The sequence below is a fragment of the Cupressus sempervirens genome, chromosome 10, assembly GCF_028749045.1.
Source record: "Cupressus sempervirens isolate cs-2001-9-10 chromosome 10, ASM2874904v1, whole genome shotgun sequence".
Lineage (NCBI taxonomy): Eukaryota > Viridiplantae > Streptophyta > Pinopsida > Cupressales > Cupressaceae > Cupressus > Cupressus sempervirens.
The window spans coordinates 919595108-919613946 of NC_143127.1; the positions used below are offsets into that span (position 1 = coordinate 919595108).

Here is an 18839-nt window from a genome sequence, read left to right on the forward strand (position 1 = left end):
TTTTGTTTTCATTTTGTGGACAAGTTGGTCTTGAGGGTTTTGAAGAAAGTTCATGTTTGGGCACTATGTCTTTGCTTGCACTTTGAGCCATTCTTAGTAATGGTGAATCATGCCATGATTGCTGGGTGATTATCTGCGATTTGTCAAGCTGTTTGGATGTTTTTTCTGCAAGGAATTTTATACAAACAATTAGTGGGTGTTCGGAAATTGAGTGGCAATCATTGGAGACCCTTGCTCTGCTATCATAGGTGACGTTTGGAGTTGTTGCTGGCAATTTAAAGAGGCTGCGATCATATCAGCAATAGCACTGTTGGAAATTCTCCAACCTGCAATCTAGGTGCAACATCTCACGGTTATGAGCTGTAATTTGAGTTGTAGTGGAAAAGTTTGAGCAAAGGGGAATTGCATTGTTGATTTCAAGCATCATCAAAGGCTCCACGTTGAAGAAATTCATTTGCTACGTTCCCAAATTTGATAAGTTTATGTATTTAATTTGGTACTTGTAAAAATTCGCAAAAGTTGACTAATAGAAAATAAAGTTGGTATTGTTGGTGTTAATTGTAATAGTTTCCTTTGCATTTCCAAGCATTTTTATCTATATATATATATATATATATATATAAATATATATAAACTGAAAAAACCGAAAAAACTGATAAGTACATATATATAAGTTGGAAAAACCTAAAAAAAGTATTCTACAACATAGATTTGGAGTGAGCCAATAGGGATACTTATAATTTTAGTTTTCGGTTTTGTCAGTTTATATATATATAAACTGAAAAAACTGATAAGTATATATATAAGTTGGAAAAACCTTAAAAAAGTATTCTACAACATAGATTCGGAGTGAGCCAATAGGGATCATTACATGTCCTTGATGAACCATCTTTTTGTCAACCTATTCTCTAGCTGGTTGTCCCACTTCCCAATGAGTTCCTTTAGCCCATGATGGTAAGCCTATGCTGTCTTAGTTTTTCCTTGGCAAGTGTTATAAATTTTGGCTACCACTTTGTTGCCATCACAACAAAACTTGAATGCAACCTAAAATGATTGTTTCAGATTATTCCTAGTTCTTTTGGGCTTCGCTAGCTGATCTGTATACTTGTCAATTGCTACTCCCCATAGTGTATGTTGTTGCACTTGGAGTGGGTGTTGGACGTGAGGCTGTCTTGGTGGATGCACAAAGAGCTCGAGAGGAGTTGATCATCCAGTTGAAGGCAGTTCAACAATGCTTGGCTCAGGGTATCCAAAAGTTGGAACCAGAGAAAGCAGCATGGGTGGCTATCAAGGTCAGCTTGATTAAGGAGACAGTATTGTGTTCACAGAGGCTGCAGATGCAACACATTTTGGAGACCAGTTAGTGTATTTTGTTTTGTTAATTTGTCCTGGATATGTTGTAATTGTCGTTCAGAGATGACTTTTTCTTTTGGGGGGGATGATGTTGTTGGTAGAAACTGTAGTTGACAGGGTGTTGTCATCGGTAAAGATTTTGTAGCCAATGGGCCGATGGGTTCATGTCGTCAGTAAAGATTTTTTAGCCAACGAGTAGATTAGTATTGTTATGTAGCCGAGGCGGAAAATATTTATACCTTGTCTGGGATCATTGTAAATCATCTTATCTAATCTTATGCACTGGATGTAATCTGTTGGCATTTGCAAATAAAAGGGTACTGCGGTTGCTGTTCTTATTTCATTGTCTATGTGCATCAATCAATTAATCTATGCGGTAAACAGTGTAGCCGGGAAAGCCTTTAACCAATAATCCTAATCATCTTGAGTTTTCACTTCCCATATGGTTATGTATGTCTTACAATAGCGGGTCAGGTCCTTAGATCCGTCTTTACTGATTTTGGGAAGTTTATGCTTCTCAAGGCATTGACCATTTCTCTCCTACAATCAAAACTTTGTACATTGTTAGACTCGGTGAGGTCAGTTATTCCATTGTCCTCTTGCTTCCCTTGTATGTTTGGGAATGCACAAGTCCTCTTCCCTTCCATCTCTATCATAATTGCCTTGGTAGTACCAGTACTCCCTCCTCCCAAAAGTTTTTGGTTATGCTCCCTATTCTCGACTCTTCCGATATGGAAAGATTTAAAATATGCCCCTCAAAGTTCTTTCAAATAGGTACTATACCTCTCCTTTAAGATCCTTTTCTTCACTAGTAACTTCCTCTGAGTGCTCTGATGGTTTTGTCCATACGGAGTTGTTCTCCCAACTACCTATGTCCAACCCCACTTGTATTGAGGAGGTGTAAGGAAGTGATAACTTTCTTGCAATATCTTCCCACTCCAATTGCATGGGTGATGCCCTACTTTGAGTGTTTGTATGAGTGTCCCTTCAGTTGGGAGAACTTAGAGTTCTTCCCACTATTTGTTGCAGTTATTGTCATCTCTTGGTTTGTTCTTAAATTCATAGAAACCTCCTTACTGCTTTTTCCACCTCCTTTTTTTTTGTCTCTTTCCTCATACATCACCTTCTGTCCTTATTTGATAGAGGGGGCATTAATTATTGGATCTTTTGGAAATGTGACGCCTACTTGTGTTGAGCGGTTCTTCTTTCCTTGAGTTCCTCTCCTCGTAGCAATGTAGCATTTGTTTCTTGTAGTGTGCCCTTTTTCCTGCCTCTTGTTCTCGGAATTCTAGCAATTTGTGAGCCAACAATCTTGGAAGGCGACATAGAAGATTGTGTTGGCAATATGGTCAAATAGATGTCTTGATGGTTGACATTTATGGCAACATATATTCAACATTTCATTTATGCATTTAGAGATAGAAAATTGTCTAAGTGTTAGACAATTTGCAGCAATACAGTGAGCAGATATTAAGAGTACGGACGACTCGTTGAGAGTTAGCTCATGTGTAGTTTAGGGTAGTTTCATGACAATGTCATGATGATGTATACTAGTGCGGAGATGTGTACGGACAGTACAACACAAGTTATGATAAGAATACCAATGCGGGTATTTAACAGAGCATAGCATTAAACAGAGTTGTACGGCCTGAGGAATTATTTTGGTTACAAAATAATTACCAAGTCACAATGAGCCGACTATGTGGACAATAACCCAAAAGTTATTTTATATTATGTCAAGCATGTGAAGACATGGAAGCCGACTGAGTTATAATTTATGAATATGAAAGGTATAAGTAAATATCTTATATTGTGCAGATATTGGGAAAGTTGCGTGATTAGATGTGACATGTGAATTGTTGTGAGAACTATCTGCGAGCCTTATGTGATGCAAAATATGATGTAAGATCAGAGCAAGTGTGAGTTACAGCGATAAAGCAAGTATTGTATGTATACCTATCTTGTGAAGGAATTGAATTGTATAATTGCATGTTAGAACAGTGGGCTCTTCTTGCATATATTGTATTTATTCTACCAACTCCTAACAGGGTTGAGGCTTCTAACAAGGACTCGAGACACTATATGTACTTCATAGACTCCTAACAAGGTCAATATCCTTAACATGATCCTATTGTTTAGTAAATCATCTAGTGGATATCATCCCCACTGGGGTTTTCGCTTGGCTAGGGTTTCCCTAGTTAACAAATAATGGTACTATGAGTTCTCTATGTGCATAGTTATGTTTACTATTCAGCATTGTTGGTTTACTTTCATATGCAAGTTATAAAGTAATTAACAATACTCAGTTATGGGAAAAAATTTGTAAAATACTGATTCACCCCCCCTCCCTCAGTATTATCTATTTCTAACAAATTGTACACAAAGCTGCTCACCATGAGTTTGACACTTATGGTACCAGTGGGGATCACTCTCTCCCAAGCCTCCTTCTGTACATACTCGTCAACTGATATGTCTCATACCTAAGCCAAATCTTGCGTCAATTGGTCTTCTTGGATTACTTTGTTATTGTCCTCAATGTCATTATCAGTTACCACTATCTATCTGTCAAAAGTACGACTCATTATGTTATCATCCTGCCTATCCTTACTTCCTTAGGCATCCAAGTTCAAACTTAGGCAGCAAAACAATTTAATGGTTTTATTTGACTTTATTATAAAAGGACATTTATTGATTATACAAAATGTGCATTTAAGTTGGAATGAGAGCCACTTTATGAGATATATTATTAACCTAGTAAATGTCATTGTGATATTAATGAGCATTTATTATGACTTTGGTTTGGGCGCCTTCTATGGAGATTTATTATGAAGTTTTATTAAAATCCTGAAAGTAGATATCAAAAGAGAATGAAAGGCATTTAGAGTAGAGAGGATATAAAGGGTTTCAAAAAATAAATCAAACTCATTATCGATGATCACTCGTCTTTGCAAATTGGTATCTTGGAGTTTGTACAATAGAAATGAGTACCAGGGCATTGGAAATTGTCCAGTATTCATTCATTAGCAGTTTTTAGGTTGTGAGTGATCAACCGAATTATTGCTTAACAGAAGGCTTCATTCAGATGTCTTCAGTGTGCAGATTTGTGAAAGAAATATTAAGAGTTCATGCAAATATTTGATGCTTATTTGTTGCAGACCCATAGGTTATCTTTGGCAGCCATTGCTAATCAGATTTGAAGCTTTAATATTGCTGCTACAGTACCTGTGAATAGTGATGCTACCATACCCGGTAAATAATAATTGTTATAGTACCTTCCTCTTGGCAAGGGTTTCAGAGAATACTTATTTGCGAATCAGAAGTTTGAAGATGATTGTTGAAGAATATTTGATTGCAGGCTGTGTTCCATTCATGGGATTTGTCTAGCATCCATTTTGAGGGTTTACTATCATCGCACTGGTCTCCAGAATTGCTGATGCTGATTCTTTCACATCAGATTTACCAGTTTTTATTTCAGTCATCTGGATATGAAGATTAAATAATATTCAATCTTTTTTTGTAGAGCTGGGGCAAATATATTGAAATAGTACATGTTATAGTGATGTAAAACAAAGTGTGTCAGACTTGATATATTGAAAATAAAATTTGATTTGAAGGTTTGAATGTTCATTATTTGTTTGTGCAAGTTATTTATCATTTCTATCTATTGGTATATGTTTTGGAAATGCAAATTTTTCAAATTTCAAATGCAAAAAAACACATATACACTCAAAAACAAAAACTTAGGCATTGCATGCCAAACATTTGACAAACTGTCAAAAGGTCAAAATTGAGACTTCAGGGTTAGAAGTAGAACTAATAGGTTTCTTACAATCTCCCTAATGATATTTCCATACTTTTATTAACAAGTCCCTTCAACACCAAATTATATTTAGGAAAACCATCACAGTAAGTAATACTTGCAGTCCTGTATAATGTGGAAGGTACATTTTTATAATCTCTCTTTTATGTTATGCATTCTTTTATTTTAGCTATAAACTTGGTCATCAAGTAAATCTATCTTGATTCTGCTCTCCCATACATATTCTCTATCTCTGTCTTCCTTCTCCCACTCATTGTCCACCAATGCATAGCCTTCAAGCTCCTCCCATGTCCTGTTCATCCACTCAATTACTCTCAGTAAGCAGCCCTCTTGAAATGCTCTCACCTTACCAGCATCATTCAAGAAATACAAGATCTGAACCCATTCTTGTCCTCCTCTTCCTAAACTCATAAAATGGATTCCATGGTTATAGGCTGTGCAGGAAATTATGTGTTGAAAAGACTTAATAACTTTCAAGCAAATGCAACTGGCAAGTTTGAAGCTGAATCCCTTACCAATGCATTGACTGCTTGTGCCAACAGGAAAGCTTTTTGGTTGACAGGGTGCATCAAAAGATGGGATCTCATGAAATGCATTGAGAGCAAGGAGAATATGGATTTGTTGAAGAGGTTTTAAAAACTTCTCTGTACATGCAACTATTAGGTGTTCCATGCTTACTGGATAAACACTAAATAGATCTGTTGAAAATGCCTTAGAAACCTAGTAGGCCAACATTTGTAAAGCCCAACTCAACAACCTCAGCCAGCATCTGCCCTTCCTGCGATAAAAATCCAGGAGCTTTGGAACAATGGTATAGACATCTATCAGAGCTCATAGAGATTCTCCTGAAATGCTCTGGTAGCTATGCACACAATATGTGGAATTACAAATAGAACACGCAATACAGCAAAGGATGCCGTCTCATTGATTGTAATGAATGCGAGGTTTTTGCAGATAAAGAGCATAAATTGATCAAAAGGCTTTAGGAGCTTTCAAGGAAATGTCACCAGCAATGCTCTTGGTAGGTGTAAGGAGGGGCCCCTCATTTTTCTCTACACCTACCCCTGTGAGAGTTGATTTTGCATAAAGCTTCTGCAGAGAGGAGAAGGGTGCCATGCTGCCATAATGTTATGGCAGGAGACAGTCCTCCAATACCTGCCATACACTCCATCATGCTATCCCCCCACTCTGAAATGCATTGTGTATGTCTAATTTATAGAAGCACTGGGTACATGTTACACCCCTATACTGCTGTAAATTAAATGACTTTCTCATTATTCCAAGACTTCCTATGTTGTCACTCATCGCTTACCTAGCCCAGTTAATGGGTGTCCATAAATTCACATGGTGCCAATATAGGTACCATGTCTCCTCCCATATCACCAATTTGTTATGCTTAATTCTTTTAAATGCATTCACTGTTCAACATTGATATTGATTATGAGGATGTGACACCATTGTTCAATAAACCTGTGATAATACATGTTAGTTTAGCATTTAATACTACATCATATCATGTTGCATGACAACCTTTTTTTGCTCCAATATTCTCAAGGGAATATATTTTACCTAATAATCTCTTAGAATGATCAAATCATTTTATTTTGTCATATCCCTTTGTTTGTTCTGGAATGTTATTACATCCTAGGAAATTATTTTGTAATTCAAATTTTATTTATCTATGTTATTTTAGAATGATCAGCATAAAAATGTGTTATTATGGTTAAAGCTAACTTGTTGATTAAATGGATCTTGTTTTCTTTTTATTTCTGGCCTTTCTAATGAGTTTAATTTTCTTGCAGCATATTGGGCTGTATTTTTCTTCATATGCTTATGTATGCAGCAGATATATACCTGTGGGTTCACTATCGGATCAATTATCCCTTTATCTTTGGTTTTAAGCCAGGAACTGAGCTAGGATACAGGGAAATCTTGCTCACTGCAATGGCAATTTCACTGTTTACAATGTTTGGTATAATTTCGAACTTAAACATGGAGACAAGGGATCTTCCGACAATTCCAGAAGTCATACCTTTGATTCTAATGTTGGTAAGATAACTCCTAGAGGTTAGAATTTCTGTTAAGCAAACCCTGGCTTTCAAATATTTTTTACTTGTAGGGTGAGGTCAATGACCTTATAAATAGACCTCATGAAATTAATGAGAAATGCAAAAGAAAAGAAAGAAAGGACAAACAGAAGAGGAATAAAGCAGCAAGCAATAAAACATTTTTTAGTTGTGTGATTCATATTTGACTACAGATATAGAAATACCCCTTGGTTCTAAGTACTGCAAAACGAAATCCAATTGCTTTCTAGGCCATTAAATTTTATTTTAATTTTGATAAATTTCATGTTTTACAGGTTCTGTTATTTGTTCTGTTTTGCCCTTTGAAGATTTTTTATCATTCAAGTCGTATTTTCTTGCTACAAAGTTCTTTTCGCTGCATGTGTGCTCCTTTTTACAAGGTATGATGCAATCTCCTTCCTGTAATATGTACTGTACTTGGTGAAGTGTTCTTAAAGAAACTGATAGGTGCAATCCATTGCAGGTTTTGCTTCCTGACTTTTTCTTAGCAGACCAGTTTACCAGTCAGGTTTGTTGTTTCACTGTTTCCCAAGTATCTGACAAAGTAGAACTCTCATAAATAATTATTTTTAATTTTCATTGTTGAAAACTTGAATTTTTGTGGATTTGGATAATTTTGTGGAGTACTAAATCTTTCAATTCACACATTCTCTAGCAAGATGTAGTGGCTTTGATGGAGTGGATTTTTCCGTGTAAAGAGTACGTTTCAGTTTGGTCTTCAAATTGGTATGGGCATCATCTAACAAACAAAACTCAACTTTTATCCGCCTTCAATTCTATTATTATTTGAAGCATGGCCTTTTGGAGTGCTTGTGCCATGTAGTTCGTTGTCATTGTTGTCATCCAAATTTCCATCTTCCTCTAGTTTTGTTTTAGTAAGTGGGGACATTTTATTTTCTCTTTCTATGTCCTTGCCCAATCATAGGCTTCAGAATAGGACTGTGATATTACTACTATAATATTTTATAATGACCAAAGTAAACCTTCAATGAGCCATCACTTTCTTCAACCAGTAGCCAGTTCCATTTCCAATTTCACCAGCGATTCTTTGCCTCTGATTATAAACTCGTACATTGTCCTGCTTACCTTGTTTTGTGTCGTACATTTTTTCTACTATTTCATTATTTTCATGAAGCAATTTAAGCTCTTCTTCGAAGGCTTCTTTTCATGTGTCCCATGTATTTATGGAGGTTCGTCAATTTTTGTTTACTAATCAGTCACTACACCTCGCAAGGTGGCTGGAGAAGATTGTAGCTGAAATGTTTTATCGTCTTGCCCATTTTCTATCCAGATTGTCTCAAAAGTCTTTAATTACTTGATAGAAGTCTCCAATCGATTTCCTATAAACCTGGGAAACTTTTTTGTTTCTCCATTAGGGATTTCCATGGTTATATTTTGATGCAAATCTAGTGCCTTGAAGTTGCTTGCTTGGGAGTGCTGATTCAGACATTCCAAAGCTTCTTTCACACTATCAAGCACATAGGAAAATTCTTTTATCGTCTTTAACCTTCCACAAGCTTGTTTTTCCTTCAAATTTTATATTGTACTCCCTTTGCCCAACTTTCTCTCCATTAAGGCCACTCTTGCATACTTCTGCAAGGGAGTGTATAATGTCCCTGATATTATTTAATTCAACGATTTTGTGTGTATGGCCCGGAAATTAAATTTATTATTCTCAGGCCCTTTTTTATTTTATTGTTAGTAACATTTTGGTAGTGTCAACACTATTTGTAATCCTTCGTGAAGTTTCCCTAAAGCTATACATAAGGAAGGTTAGTTATTGTTGTAGGTATGTGAATTTGATATTTTACTTGGAATGTGCAAATTCCGATTGGAGTTTAGTTGTCCACCATTTCAGAGGTGAAAGATCCTTCCTACTTGGTATTTGGAGTTTTGGTGGGTGTAACTACTCACTCTATTCTGCTCTACTCTTCATCCGAAATTATTGTGATTTGAAGTGCTATCACTATTGAATACATTTGCCTCTTGTGCAAATCATCTCTGATCAGTTCTCTAGTATTGATCTTTTTACCTTCTGGCATTTATATTCTTGGCATATCAAGTTATTTATACGGAATCAATTAGTTATCTGAGGAACTATACAAAATTGAGGAGATGAGGAAGAAGCTTGTAAGTCTTTGTAAGCAATTGTATTGATGTGATAACTTTGCATGGGACCCATTTCACTACCATATGACATTAATTCATCTTCCATCATACAAAGGTGAGGAATATATGTGTATAATTGGTAATCAAGTTCATATGAAGAAAGTGGGCATGTGATTGAAACCATGATACGAAAGCAAGACTTTCCATACAAACTAGGCTAGTGATGTCATGTGGACGCAACATATTCACCAAGAGGGCCCTATATCAACCATATGGGTAGTGAATCTATCGTATGACAATAACAACTCCATCATACTATTACCATTGCCACTTGTAGGAGCATTTCATAAAACTATTGTACACCAAGGATTGGGTGTTGAGAGAGAGCTATATTTGATTATTATACAACTGTGAACAGTTGGTACATTGCAATGGTATCAATGCTTGTGATTCTGCTAGCTTGTTGGGTAGTGGATGCAATTGTATACTAGAAGGAGGTACTCTTTTGTTGATAGAATAGGAGAACCTTAGGATGCTGAAATGAAATGCTAAGGGTATTAACCAAGAGCTAGGCGCAGCTCAACAAAACCACAGTCAAAGGGGAAGAACGATAATAGTTAGTGGAGGAGACATTGTGGAGGTTGGTAGAAGGGAAAACATACAATGTCATGTCCCCATTTTGGAGGCAATTTGATTTAATTAATTTAATTAATTAGGTTGTCCAAAATAATGAATATTTTATGAAGATGACTAATTAATTATTTTAATTAAATAAATAAGAGGTATTAAGTTAATTATTTATAAAGTTATCAAATAAATAAATATTAAAAGGTAACTTTAAATTTAATTAATTTAATAAAATGACTTGAATTATAAAATATTTTTTATAGAGTCACTTAATAGATAAAATAAAATAATGTTCTAGAAGTTTTTGGAGAAAGTGGAGAAAAAGAATAAATAGGCACCCCGGGCTTCATTCTAATCATCCAGTTGTTTATTTATCTCTTGACATCAAATTGTGATTCAGTCACATAGTCTATTGTGGAGCCAAGTGGTCTCAAATAGTCAGTTGATCTTTGGAAATGAAAACTCCCTTGGATTTGCATAACTGAGGAAGTGAAATATCTTCTGAAGGGTTGCACATTTGGAGGTGATACTTCAGTCACTTCAGCTAGGGCATCATTGGGCCTAAGGCCATTTTTCAGCATTTTAGCATTTCAAGAGGCATTTTAAGCAGTCCGAAAAAAGCAGGCCGAAAAAGAAGACCTAAAAAAAAGCAGGCGAAAAAAGCAGTCCGAAAAAGTAGCTCCGAAAAAAGCAATCTGAAAAAGCAGTTCGAAAAAAGAAAAAAGAAAAAAAGCAAATTCGGAAAAAAGCAAAGTAGAAGGGGCAGCATTGTAGAAAATTATTACAGCCATCTACAATCAGGTTCTTCACTTCTCATTTGGCATATTTTCTGAGAAATGTAGGTTTTCAACTGAGTCCAAAATATAGCTTCAGCACTTCACTATTTTCATATTGAACTTGTCTTTGTTTGCCATTTGGTATTATTGGTATCAAAGGAAGGCTAGGATTTTGCAATTGAAAGAGCATTGTAATTTTTAGACTATCTATATTGCAAACCTAGAGTTTGATGATCAACTTATTAGTTTGCATGCCAATTGTTTGACAAAATGTCAATTGGTTGTAAGTTCTTTTTTTGGCATAAATAATGTTATAATTTTGCATACTAAGTGTTTATATTAATGCCACTTGGTTGTAAGTGCATTAATGCCATCCTAGGTTGCATCCAAAGTATTTGTCATAATTACTAGTTGCTGTAGTTGCATATTGCAAGTAGTTAAGTCACATATTTGTATTGAATATTGTCAAAATTAGTTGCACATTCATGTTAGGTCATTGTTTAGACAATCTGGAGTTTTTTTTGTGAGCATTCTCTTTGATGCAAAGCGAAACAAAAGTCATTGCAGAAATTTGAAAAGTTATATCAGTCATATGACCCCTTGTATGCAAAGTGTTTGACAAAATTCTTCGAGCCTTCAATCAGCATTTTAAGGTCGGAATTGAGCAGGATTATTACAGTGGTATCAGAGCTTTCTTGCAAAGTGTTTGACGAAATTTCAAACAACTGAAGTATAAAGATTTTTGGTGTTTGAAGATGTTATAACCTATTGGGGTTATTACATACAAAGAAAAAAATAGGCACGATGATAATTTTACCATAGGGAGAGTAAATGTTTATTCATGCTCTTGATCATCAATGTCAACATTCCCTCTAGGAACCAAAGGACCTCTCATAGAGCGAGAGTCCATTTTCCAAGAAATACAAGAGAAAGCAAGGGAAGATTAAAAGAATGTGAATCCAAGGAGACATATCCTAGAGGGTTTATGTTGAACTACAAGCAATAAAAGTCGTGGCCGGTACAATGATATGTCATCCTTTGATGGATCTAGATCAATCTCTGCATGGACATGGGTACAAAACGTGAACACATATTTCTAGCTTAACCTAATGCCAACAGATGAGGCAATCGAATTTGCAGTGTTTCTTTTGGAAGGGATCACTCGTAAATGGTGGCATCATGGAACGGTTAGCATTGGCCACAATCAAATAAGCTCCTATGCTTAATTTACAAAGAGGTTGATAGACCACTTTGATGGGAAATATCCAAAACTTAATTTTAAGTAGTTAGCGCAATTGAAGCGATCCGGGTGAGTCAACAATTATATTATAGAAATACAGAGACTGTCTATGGTAGTAATAGATATCTTAGAGAGGCAATTGATTGTATTTCTCATGAACAGGCTAATGGAACCTTTGAAAGGTTGGCTGAAAGGATTCGAGCACATCACACTCGTCAAAGCGATAACGAAAGGCATGTGACATGACAACATCCTCTTCTTCCTCCAAGAGTTATTTATACCCCAAGCCACCCCTCACCCAGAAGGAGAAAGACAACAAACCCCATCTAGAGAAGCCACCATTGAATGTAGCCACTAGATAGTAGCTCAAGAGGAGACTCTATTTTAACTATAGGGAGTTTTTTGAACCATGACACTGATGCTTAGGCAAAGGAAAAATCCATTATATTCAATTGATGTTCTATGGTGAGAAGGAGCATGAGAGAATTGAATTGAAAGGAGACGGTTAATGAGCTTCCAAGGAGGTTAGCATAAACTACAGGGAGAGGATTTCCACCTTGGTGCAATGAAGAGGCACCATCACAACAATTGTTGGTACTCCAAGGTGCATTATCTTTTGGGTATGAAGTACACTCCAAGGGTTGTGGGTCACAGTTATGCTCAATAGTGTCGCCACACTAAACTTCATCAATTCATCATTGGTGATCTGAAGGGGTTTGTGTACAGAGGCACACAAAGGGTTCCAATTCAAGGTGGTGGGAGAAAATCTCTTGTCATGTACCCATATGGTTCTGCAACTGACATTACTACGGGGAACAACACAGTGACAGATGACTTCTTTTTACTAGATCTAGATGACACAAAGATCATATTGGGCATCCAAATGATGGAGGCTATTGAGAATTACACAAAGTTTGAAGAGAATGGAGTACTCCTTTGAAATGGGTGGGAAAAATTTAGTGTGGAGGGGAATGTCGAATCGTAGATTAGAGGAAATATCAATACGAGGATGGAGACAATCTTTCGATACGATGATGTTATCTAGGCAGTGCATGGTTTGGTCTTAGCAGAACCTATATAAAGGTAGCATACTTACTACCAAGATGAGTAGCTTCAAAGAGTGTTGGATAAACATTGCATGGTCTTTGTTGGCATCCCATCTAGCATGCCTCCACACCGTGGTTTTGAGCACACCATCGAGTTGGAGCCAAGCCTGTCATCAGCACACCTTACCGTCATCCTAAGAAGTTCACAAATGAGATATAGAAGACAATCTAGGGACTCCTCGACAAAGGATGGATCAAGACTAGTTCTAGTCCCTTCGTGTAGTTAGTAGTGCTTGTAAAGAAGGATATATCCCTTCGGATGTGCATGGACTATTGTGCATTGACCAAAAAGACTATGAAAAATAAATACCCATCCCTAGAATCGACAAGTTGTTAGATGAATTAAATGATGTAATCTATTTCTTTGGCTACCATTAGATCTACATGAGGGAGCAAGAAAAGCAGAAGGTAGCCTTTCATTTTCATTACAAACACTATTAGTTGTTGGTCATGTTGTTTGGGTTGACCAAAGCTCCGACTACCTTCCAACCCTACATGAATCACATCTTTAACAAGAAATTGCACAAGTTCCTACTGGTGTTCTTTGATGACAAATTCATCCACAACAAGACATTGGAGGAATATCTGAGGCATTTGACGAATATATAGGGATCATGAAGTCACAGTCATTCTATGCCAAGAGGTCCAAACGTGATTTTGGAATTATAGAGATATTGTATTTGGGACACATCATATTGTATTTGGGACACATCATCAGGGTTTGAGGGATTTTGGTACATTAAGAGAAAATTCAAGCCATTCTGGACTACCCCCTCCCAAGACTCTCTCTCAGAGATGTGTCAATTTTTCAGATTGTAGAGTTATTCAACAAGGTTTGTAAAGGGATTTTCATAGCTTAGTGCCCCACTAATAGATCTAACAAAGAAGGGATCTTTACATTAGGATGAACAAACACAAAATCGCCATTGGCAAGGTGATGGAAGTCATAAGTTCATGTCTAGTTCTGGTACTACCATACTTTACTCGGCCCTTCATCCTTGAGTGTGATGTATCAAGAGAATACATTGGGACAACTTTAATGTAGGACCCTCACCTCATTGCTTTAAAGAGTCACTTCTTGGGAGTAGAGAAATTGTACTCCGTCTATGATAAGGAGATACTCACTATCATGTGCGAACTGACAAAGTTTTGTGTAAGAACCCTTACTGGGAAAACACCAGATTACTTCACTTTTAGATGTTTGACATATATTGTCGAATACTTTGTATGCAAGCTCTATCAATCTTTTCTTTTCAAATAATTTTTGCTTGCTTGGAATGATTTCAAACAAAGTTTAAATGGTTGCAAATGACTACCAAAATATCTAGGAAAAGAAATAGAATGCAAATGCAATCCTTTTACTTTTTGAATGTGCACTTATAGTCAATGGACATTTTCACAAACACTTCTCATACATAGTATTGATTTATTATAAACTAAGAGTTAATAGCTACGACCATAGATGGAATACTCCCTATTTAATTTCTGAGTAGTAGAAACTCACCGAGTTTTTCAGCTCGTAGAGTTTTTCTTGGAAAAACTCGTATATTTTAGGAGCTAGTTTTTTTTATAAAAAACTCATGTGTACGGCAAAAGTTGGCTTTAAACACCCAAAAACACCTTTTTTCACCAATTTGCATTTGCAGCATTGTGGACTTGGATTAGAGGAGGAAATAGGCTTCCAAAGCCCTTGCTAGCTGATTCCTTTTATTGAAGGCAGATTCGAGTGGATTTAATGAGGATTTCAAGTGGTTTTGCAAGAAAAATATTATTCCTAGCCAGGTTTGTTGAGTTTGTTTTTATTGTTTTTAAAAATATTATGTTATTTTTCGTTGCATGTAAATGAGTTAAAATTCATTCCTAAGTAGTTAGAAATGATTTTGAATCATTTGTAGACAATTCAACATTATTTTTGAAAAGTTTTTTTGAATCTATCAATGTTTTCTTGAAGAATATGTTTTTTTTTTTTTCAAAATCCAAAACCAAGCATTTAGTGTAGTTACTTGTTACTGTTTAACTTTGGCTTACATTTAAATATATTCTAATTCCAAACTGATTTACATAGTTTCTTTTTCTAACATTGTTTAATACTTTTTCTAAGATGTTTAATTTGTGTTTTAAATTTCTCCATGTATGGAAGTAGTTTACCATTAAATAAGCATGGGAAATTCAAAGGAAGTGTGGCCACTAACAACATGTCCTTTTCAATATATAGGCACCTAGCCTAAAAAGTGATGCAGGAGCATCATAGGTTTTCTCAATGACTACTTTGGAGTTCATGGAAGGATGCTTGGTATTTGCTTTGGAGAGTATTTGGAGTCTTACTCAGTCAAAGAAGAGGTGCTCAACGATCTTGGAGGTGCTTGGTCTTCGAAGGCACTCAACATGCACTAAGAGCTCGATAATGCTTGGTTGCAGTGTTGATTGAGTATCTTGGTCAATGAAGGGACTCATTCACCAAAGGAGTAGAACTTGACAAATGCTAGGGAGCTCGGCTTATACTGCATGGTTCGGTTTCTATGTTGACTGAGTAGCTCGGTTAATGAAGGGACTTGGTTATGCTTGGTGGAGTTGCTGATGCTCAGCAATAGTTTTTTGATACTTGGTCATGTCTTGATTTTTTCTTTGTCCAAGTTATTTGTGTTCAATTTCTAGTGTAAGAAGACCTTGGTATTTAATTTAGTTGTATTTAATTTCTGTTGTAAGTCGACTTGTGTCTTAAATGTGCATTTAATGTAAGGGTGTATTTAATTTGTAACATACTAGGCTAACTTGAGGCTTAGTTGGGTATAAGTAGGGGGGTCTTGTGGAGCCTTAAGACATTTATGCACTGGAGTGAGTCAAATAATCATCATCTTGGAGAAGAGGATGTGGCAGAGGAGCAAACTTTGAAGAGCTAGTAGCTGAGGCATGGGAAACAAGGAGATTTCTTAGTGGGCTTACGAGCACAAGTTTAGATCTTCCTTGGAGGTTTCTACTACAGTGTGGATCTGGACTAGCTAGTGTTTCGGTTGAATCTTGAGGGATCTTGCAGAACTCTTTTTGCAATTGCTATTGTATTTGGCCAAAACCCAGAAGGCCTTACAGTTGGGTACATTGCATGTAAACCGTTATTTTATGAATAAAGAGTTACATTTGGTATCAGATTGTGTTTCTTGTGTTGTATTTCTGCTGTGTGATTATTTGTTGGAGGCTAGGACATCTCTTTTGGGGATTCTCCTAGCCTTGCATTGTGTAAGATTGTATAAGAGCAAAGTTGTTCTTGAGCGTGTAGATAGATTGCTGAAGTTGAGGCAGTTTGCACCAGGACCTTGGATTGGGTGAAGTTTATCTAAGAAGATCTTGATCTTGTGGTGGATTGTTCTTTCTGGAGTCCTAGATAACTTGGTTGTGAGGTGGCTAATCGTGGTTCCGACTTGCAATTGTAGAGGACTTGCAGATGGATTGATATATGCAAAGGTGGAAGGTTGATCTTGTTGGAGCATGATCGCACAAAGTTTGTGTGATGTGTGTTGCAGATCTGTGTTCTTGGACTTGTGATTTGTTCCTGGTTGTTCATGTGAGGCAGCAGGTTGCAATCTGACTTGCAAACAATTCGGGTTTGTCACAAGGTGCGTGGAAGGATTTGTTGTAGACAGTAGTGAAGATCTTGGAAGATGTATCTAAGAAGATTGGATCCTAGGATGATTACAAATCTCCGTAGTGTGGTGGAGAAGAAAATTTCAGAGATGTCTTCTCGGTTTGAAGTTACATTAACCAATTGAGTTAAGGAAGGGATGGTCGAGTTTCATAGATGTTTATGGAGCTAGAGTCTACCGATTCGGAAGAGAGTTGTTTGGCCGGTTAGAAGACTTGCTCTAGAGAGAAGATGACATAGACAGGTCGAGGAGGAAGAGGTTGGTTTTGTTGATCAGTTTGTGGAGTTTGATGCGAAACCTATAGAGCAACTTGTGGTTGTGCTAAAGAGGTTCCTAACCGTGTTGATGTTGGCATGGATATTTGTTTTCATAATCAGTTGGATGGATCTGACATGGAAATTGCAGAGCACTTGGTCATAGATGATCATATTGTTGTGGGTGATCTTATTGTGAGCAATGAGATTGCTAGTGTTTGGAGTTTGGCATTTTTTGGTGATGTTGTTGATGTGGATTTGGTTCTGGATCTACATGGTACTACAGATCTATATGTTCTTGATTTGCTGATGGTTGGCATAGATGAGGATTTACATGTGAAGCATTGTGTTCAGTTTGTTCCTGGGAGTGAGCATGCTGATTGGATTGTTGAGATTTAGGAGATTCTAGTGTTTGACAGAATGATGCAGATGTGGGTGATTTACAGATTGGTTTTCTTGTCCCTGATGGAGTGGAAACCTTTGGTGAAGATGAAGATTGGATTGGGTCTTTCTTTGAGCATCAAAGTGTGGGACACACTTTTTAATTTACCTGGGGACTCTGATGCAGGAGCATCATGGGTTTGCTCGATGACTACTTTGGAGTTCATGAAAGGATGCTCAATAGTTGCTTTGGAGAGTACTTGGAGTGTTACTCGGTCAAAGAAGAGGTGCTCGGTGATCGTAGAGGTGCTCGGTCATTGAAGGCACTCAGCATGCACTGGGAACTCGGTAATGCTTAGTTGTAGTGTTGACCAAGTAGCTCAGGCAATGAAGGGAATCGGTCACCAAAGGAGCAGAACTCGGCACATGCTAGGGAGCTCAGATTATATTGCATGGTTTGGTTGTGTTGACTGAGTAGCTCGGTCAATGAAGGGGCTTGGTTATGCTTGGTGGAGTCGCTAATACTTGGAAGTGGTTTTCTGATACTCGGTCATGTCTTGGTTTTGGCTTTGCCCGAGTTGTCTGTGTTCAGTTTCTAGTGTGTGGCGACCTTGGAATTTAATTTGGTTGTATTTAATTTCTGTTGTAAGCCAACTTGTAGCTTAAATGTGCATTTAATGCAATGGTGTATTTAATTTGCAACATTCTAGGCTAACTTGTGGCTTAGTTGGGTATAAGTAGGGAGGTCTTGTGGAGTCTTAAGGCATTCATTTAGTGGAGTGAGTCAAATAACCATCCAACTTGGAGAAGAGGATATGGCAAAGGAGTGAACTTTGAAGAGCTAGTTGCCGAGGCTTCGGAAACAAGGAGATTGCTTGGTGGGCTTGCAAGGAAAAGTTTAGATCTTCCTTGGAGGTTTCTACCAAAGTGTGGATCTGGACTAGCTAGTGTTTGGGTTGGATCTTGAGGGATCTTGCATAACTTTTTTTTTCATTGCAATTGTATTTGGCTAAAACTCGAAAGGCTTTACAGCTGGGCACATTGCATGTAAACGGTTATTTTATGAATAAAGAGTTGCATTTGGTATCAGACTGTGTTTCTTGTGTTGTGTTTCATTGTGTGGTTATTTGTTGGGGGCTAGGAAATATCCTTTGAGGATTCTCCTACCTTGTACTATGTCAAAAATGCAGGAGATAAGGCATGGAGGTCTACGCCTATGATAAGATGTGAAAGAGTAATTTATGGAGGCATAAACCGCTTCAAATACCACCTTGCAGGCATTAGGAAACATGATTCAAATTCATGTGACAATGAAACTAAAGAAATAAAAAGACTTTTTAATGCCCTACTTAGAGTTGAGGAAGAGAAAAAATCAAATAGGGAGAGGGGAACAAAATCTATGAGGGCAGCCATATCTAAAACCAAAGGTGCTTCTATTGATGTTGAAG

The 18839-nt window shown here is 36.9% G+C and overlaps 1 protein-coding gene across 1 annotated transcript in view; it reads left to right on the plus strand.

The window, feature by feature from the left end:
• The window catches only part of LOC149537007 (phosphate transporter PHO1 homolog 10-like), a 351025-nt gene that overhangs the window by 268765 nt on the left and 63421 nt on the right, over window positions 1–18839 (plus strand). Inside the window, exons 8-10 of the mRNA XM_089806833.1 lie at window positions 6976–7222; window positions 7536–7640; window positions 7724–7768. Of these exons, the coding sequence (XP_089662959.1) occupies window positions 6976–7222; window positions 7536–7640; window positions 7724–7768 (397 nt within the window). The remainder of the gene's footprint in view (window positions 1–6975; window positions 7223–7535; window positions 7641–7723; window positions 7769–18839) is intronic.